The 6,748-nt window shown below is 41.4% G+C and overlaps 1 protein-coding gene across 1 annotated transcript in view; it reads left to right on the top strand.

The window, feature by feature from the left end:
- The first annotated feature begins 901 nt into the window (after positions 1 to 901).
- Positions 902 to 6,748, top strand: part of KRR1 (KRR1 small subunit processome component homolog) — a 15,030-nt gene continuing 9,183 nt past the window's right edge. Inside the window, exon 1 of the mRNA XM_050935586.1 lies at positions 902 to 1,016. Within this exon, the coding sequence (XP_050791543.1) occupies positions 902 to 1,016 (115 nt within the window). The remainder of the gene's footprint in view (positions 1,017 to 6,748) is intronic.

The following is a 6,748-nucleotide window of genomic DNA, read 5'->3' as shown; positions in this document are numbered from 1 at the left end:
CTTTCAGATAAACCTGCAGCTTTGGGGCAAGTAATTCAGGCCCTGGGTCTTTGTTGGAGCAGATGTGAATGTCTGGCTCAGCAAGACAGGGTTCTGGGGTCCTGAGATGGCAGGGAAGGCAGGGATAGAAGTAGTCTTGGCACATCGGGTGGCAGCTCCCAAGGGGGTTTCTGTGATCCAACCCGTCACAGTGCTATGTGCCTTTTGCCCTGATATTACTGATCAGCAACGTATGAGTTTTTAAATAATATCTTACAAGGCATACCTTGTACAAACATTGTTACAACACGTGTAGGGTGTGCCAGGAGAGTATTCTGCCACTGATTCCCAGCCCAAGGAGACAATCATGCTAGCTCTCATCAAGCGCACTAAAAATAGAATATAGCTGTGGCAGCATGAGCTGTGGGATGGGCTAGCCACCCCAAGTACATACCCATCCAAGATCCTAGGTGTGTGAGAGACAGCCTCTGCTCTAAAGAGCTTGTGATCTCATCATCATTAATTCCCTCTGGACCTCCTTCAGTTTGGTTTCATTTCTTTCACTCCACCCATACTGCTGTTGCCAATGACCTTTTCCTGGCCAATGCTCTCATTGTCTACATCTGCTGCTTCCTCCTAAACTTTGTACTTCTTCAACAATTTTTTGCTCTCCTTGTTCTTTAGATGTTTTGTGGGTATTCCTCCTCCTTATTTCCCAGTCTATCAGCATGTTTCAAGGTTCAGCCTTTGGTCTCTTCTTTTTTCTCTCTACACTCGGTTTTCTAGGGGAACTTGCTCAATCTCATAATTTTCGCCATGCTGCTAATTGCCAGAGCTATGTTTCTTATTTTGTTCAGACTTTCATCTCAAACTGTCTTTCTGGTGCCTCCACCTAGAAATGCCATGCCATCTCAACGTCAGTATGGCCAAGGCTAAGTTTCTCACTTTTCCTTGCACAATCTTGTCTCTTCCTCCCTTTGCTATCAGTGTGGACAATGCCACCATCCTCCATGTCATGCAGGCTCACAACCTCAATGGTAAATAGACCCTTCTCTACGTGAACAGTCATTTCCAATGTTTACATTGGGTTAATAGCGAGGAGTAACAATAATTATTTGTATATAATTTATATGATTGGTGATTGATTGGTCTCCATTTCCATTTTTTGTAGGACAAGAAGTAATTGGCTTAATTTGCAAAAAGGGAGCTATAGGTTAGATATTCAGAAAATCTTTTTAAATATATAAGGATAGATAAGCATTGGAATATGCTTCTGTGCGAGGTTGTAGAATCTCCATCATTTGAGGTTTTTAAGAATAGGTTACGCAAACACCTGTCACGGATGGTCTGGTGTACTTGGTCCTGCCTAGCACAGGTGCTGGACTAGAAGGCTTCTAGAGATCCCTTCCAGCCCAACCTTTCTATGATTCTATTTGTGCCATGAAGCACAATCTGCTAACAATGACAAAATGGCAAAGATAATTGGGAATAATGTGATATCCTATAATAGAGCAAGTCTTCCCGTAATGTGAAAGCCTCACAGTATTTGCCTATCCTACACCTATCCCATACAGTACTACGTGTTTTAGGCATTTCAACAGCTCAGCATTTCAATAGCTTTTCTTATGGAATGCAGCAATGCTGACAGCATCGAGCTGGAGCAATATGGTGTGCTCCTTGCTTGACTGAGTTTGCAGTGAGTACTATTATCTTCACCTACTGACATCTTGACAGATCATTAAATTCTAGCAACAAAGGTAGAAATTGAAATAGCCAGAGTAGTCTGTATTGCAGCAAAATAAGAGAGAGAAGAAAAATTAAATATATAACTTTAACATCTGTTTGAAACAGTTGAGGGTATGTTCCCAGAATGATAGAGGGATAGAAAGAAGTTTTCTTTGTAGATGGCTGACTGGCAGGCAGAGTTCCTATTTGATTCTTTTAATATATTTTAGGGCACTCAGGCCCAGATCCTCAGAGGTATTTAAGCACCTAATCCAGCAGTGGGCAATCTGCGGCTCACAGGCCGCACGCAGCCTGTCAGAGTAATCCGCTGGCAGGCTGCAAGGCAGTGTTCACATTGACCGTCCACAGGCACAGCCGCCTGCAGCTCCCATTGGCCGGGAACAGTGAACTGTAGCCACTGGGAGCTGTGGCAGCTGTGCCTGCAGACGGTCAATGTAAACACTGTCTCATGGCCCATCAGCGGATTACCCTGATGGGACGCAGGTTGCCCACCACTGACCTAATCCCATTGAAATCAATAGGAGTTAAGCACCTAAATATCTTTGAGGATCTGGGCCCTAGAGGCCTTGTATAGGTGTTTTATTGTTTGAATCAAAACAAATAAAATTAAACTGGCAAGAGTATTGTACGAATTTTCAGATTGAGAGATTATTTCCAGTTTGCATCTATTCCATTTAACATTCCTTTATAGTCAGAAGAATATTAATGGTTCTAAGTGGTATGTAGACAACCTTTGATTGCCATTTTATAAAATAAGTGAAAATTATAGGAGCCAGCAGATTTAAAGTGGCTATTGTTTGCTCATGCTGTTGATTTCCCTTCCACTGTAAATTAGAAGAACTGAGCATAGCCGTAGCCAAGATGAAGTTGCAGTATTTTTCATCAGGTATATGAATCAAAAGGTAATATTGATTATTTAAGTATGTAATAATGATCCAGATGCAGAACACTTACTGGGGATTAATGACCATAAGGGTGCAGTTAATGGCCTACCCCTTGAGCCATCAACACAAGCCACTTAGTAATGCCCAGAAAGTGTCTTGCACCACAGTTATAACCTGCTGTTAGAAGCTAAACATTGATTAAAACACAGACATATGGATTATTTTTTTTTATGGGTGATAAGATTGAATGTGAATTCCATGGCATTTCTAGAGGATGAATGCCATGTAAGTTAGCTCATCTGATTGTTTGAATTATCTCAAAATCCCAAATTGTTCTTTTGGATCTGTACAGGTTATATGAGGAAGTTCCAAGTGGCTGTAGAGTTCTGTCTACAGATTAGGAAATAACTACTGCACTGCAAAGTGAATGGGTAACAAAAGCAATGGTCTGCTCTTTCTCATCACATACCCTGAATTGCACCTAAAGAAGGTTGTGCTACATAAAAAAGAAAATATGCATATAGGGCAGCTGAGGCCCTAATCTAGCATATCGTTTTGAGCAGATGTATGGATTCCTGCATGTGGATCCTTTTACAGACTGGAGTTCTATATTACTAAAATAAATAACTTTAAAAAGGGAATATCATATTAAAGACTGTCTCTAATGACAAACTGGACCATTCTGACAATGAAAGTAGTATAAATACTCAAGAAAAATATATTGTACAACGTCAAACATGTATCTAAGTTTGTAAGAAAAATTGTGGGTGATATATCATCTCTCTCCTTGCTTTCAAGTACTTAGATTGTAATAAATTGTGATAGGCAAATACATTGTTGTCACTTAGAAACCTTTCCTGGCTTTTGAAATGAAGGTATTTTTTTCTGTTGTTTTCAGAATTGTTACCTGCTTATTGTGACACTGCACTCCACATTCTTCACGGTGACAAATAAAGACTGAACTGGGGAAGTGCTGGACCCAGGCTAAAGGGATTTTTAGCCTGTGAATGGAACACCTGGGGATTCCAAGCTGTAAAGCAAGTGCAGCTTGCTCCTTAAGAATCTGCAGCCTGCTTGTATCATCTCTTAGGATGAGAATCTGCTATTCATATCTGATCTATGTAGTATATTAAGTTTAGTTTGCATTTTTTGTTTATTTGCTAGGTAATCTGCTTTGATCTGTTTGCTATCACTATAATCACTTAAAATCTATCTTTTGTAGTTAATAAACTTGGTTTTGCTTTATCTAAACCTGTGTGTGGGAATCATAACTCAGGGGCAAAAGGCTAATGCATATTCCTCTCCACACTGAGGGAGGGGACGAATTTTATGAGCTTACATTGTACAGTTCCCTGTGCAGCACAAGGTGATATAATTTTGGGTTTATACTCCAGAGGGGGGGTGTGCATGAGGAACTTTGAGTAGCTTTTCCATGCAGGGGCTGGTCAGAAAGCCTGCTTGTAACTGCAGTTGGGTGTGTCCCTACCTGTATGTATTCTGGTGAAAGTGCAGGCTAGAGGGCTCTGTAGCTTGTCACAGCAGTACAGTGTGAGAGAGACCCCAGGCTGGTAGGTCAGGGGGCTCAGTGGTACCCCAGTTTCAGGTGGCACCCCAGGGGAGCCTGTCATACTTCTGTCTTCCTCTGTATAGTTAAATTAAGATATAATCATTTTTTTAAAATGGAATGAAGGATCACCAGATTATTACATTAACATGGCCAACTTCATAACTAGACTTAGCAGAATTTGCTGCCTGGTTTTTATTTTGTTTGTTTATAATTTCAGTTGACAATATCTATTTATTTTAAGCATTTTTTCTGATTTTTATAGATTTTAAATTTTCACAATAGCAGGAAATTTTAGGGGAGCAGAGAATGTCCAGATAATAATTAGTATCAGAGGGGTAGCCGTGTTAGTCTGGATCTGTAAAAGCAGCAAAGAATCCTGTGGCACCTTATAGACTAACAGACGTTTTGGAGCATGAGCTTTTGTGGGTAAATACCCACTTCTTCAGATGCATGCTTTATTACTTATTGACAGCAGATGTTGAGATTCAAAAAGTTAAAGCTTTATAACTGTTAAAACACAAATTGTCAGAGAAAGCATCACCATAACATATCAAAATATACAAAGTAAATACTCTTAAATCAAACTCTAATACATTCTCAAGGAGCATTTCTCTGACTTTCCTGTTCTGCACATTTCAATTATTATCGATAGAAATGTGTTTTCATTGGTTTGTGTGTGTACAGTAAAATCTGTATATTTTAAAAAATTAAGCCTTTTAAGTCTATTCATAACTATAATAAAGGATCCTAAAAACCCTGTAACATGCAGTGCTCTCCAAACACTCACCACATTGCCAAGTTAGCCAAGCATGCATGTGTAACACAGCATACCTTCACTGCCAGTTCTGGCGGTCAGTATTTACAAAATCATAGGAAAGTGTCAAACACATGATAAGACCTCAGAAACTAAATCCTCAACTGTGCTGACTCCTCCTCAGTGCAGCTGGTGGTAAAGGCGACTCGAAAATCCCTTTTCTGCTCCCCTAATGCTGAAGGACACTCCTTAGCATGTTAAGTTGTGCCAGTTGAGGCTTGGCCACAGTGTTGTGTGCTAAACTTCTTGAAGCGGTTTCAGCAGGTGGTGCAGAGCTGCTACCCCAGTATTAATCCACCCGAGGATTCCCTATAATTGGAAAATTTGTGTCTGCTTCTGTAGGACAGCATTACAGTTGCCACGCAAAGCAACCAGAACAAGGGCCAGGCATGTGTCTCCCAGTTCCTTGGTTCCACAGTCAATGCCCCACCCTCTTAATAATAGTTCTTTCCCCGCCCCCCCGTGTCAAGTCATTCAACCTCTCTGTGCCTTAGTTACTTCATCTGAAATGTGGCTAATATAATGCCTTTAACATACATAGTGCTCTTTCATTTGTAGATCCTGGAACACTTTACAAAGGTAGTAAATTAATTAATAGTAGAGTGAGTGTCCGCAGGGATATCCTGTGGTATCTGAAGAAAGAGGGAAGAGGCTTCCTGCTAACAGGAAGGCCCTCAGATACTATGTTGGTAGCCTGGTGCAGAGAAATTTCTACCTCCCTCAGACAATCTATCAGTGGTGAGGTAAGAAGCTTCCCTAAATCCCAGCTTCCCAATCTATTAAGAACACAATGATCATGCATTTCCAATCACTTGTAGCAGACCTTCAGAAACACAGAAAAGTGTGTTTCAGGCAATAGTATGGAAATATTAAAATCTGTCCGATCCTTACATAGGAGAGCTGACTCGGGGCAGTTGAGGAAGAGCAGGGACAGTTCCTGAGGGGGTACAAGTACTCCAAAAGGACTGGGAGGAGGTGAGAACTTGACCCCATACACTCAACCTCACCTCGTAAACACTGCGCAACAGCTCTGGACAGCGATGCAGTGTGGAGGAAAGTAAGCTGTACCCTACTACGGACTCTAGTAAATGAGCAGTCTGTTTTACCCAGGATGCCTCCCGGTGCTCATTCTGGAGCACAGCACCTTCCTGTGGGCTTTGCTATTTTCACAATCTAGCTCTAAATGAGTGGGGACAGTGTGTACAACATCTCTGTATAAATGCTTGCGCCCCATCACCCTTATGAAACCGTTCAATTTTGGTTCTGTGTAGGAAGAGTTGCTGTTTATATGGCGCATCAACAAAGGGAATTGAGTAACTACTGCCACCTAATGGTAGAGAGGAAAAATAAATAACTTTTGATAGACAAAGTACGTTAAACTGCAAGACAAACCCTTTCTGGGGGCCCCTTACTTTCCCCTTTCTCTCTCACCAAACACCAGCCTAACTTGATTTGGCAAGTGACAGCTAGATTTAGTTCCCTTTGAAGCAGCTCCATGCCACACTTGGGTTCATCGGTAGAGAAAATGTTTCACAACAAGGCATTATAGTTTTCTATGTGCCCAGGGCACAGCTATGCTGCCTATGCAGCACTTCCATTCTGTAACAATGCACTGAATTTGCATTTGTACATAGTCTTGGGCTAGATGCAGAAAGGGGACTTAGTCATCGTACACACTGATTGCGGGTGGGCAAGACACACAAGGCTAGGTTTGTGGTGGGGTGGGGAACAGCAAACTACACTCAAGCCAGTTCATGG

This window comes from Gopherus flavomarginatus, chromosome 1 (genome assembly GCF_025201925.1).
Source record: "Gopherus flavomarginatus isolate rGopFla2 chromosome 1, rGopFla2.mat.asm, whole genome shotgun sequence".
Taxonomy (NCBI): Eukaryota; Metazoa; Chordata; order Testudines; family Testudinidae; genus Gopherus; species Gopherus flavomarginatus.
The sequence above is the reverse complement of the archived record's forward strand: the minus strand, read 5'-3'. Positions and strand labels throughout refer to the sequence as shown.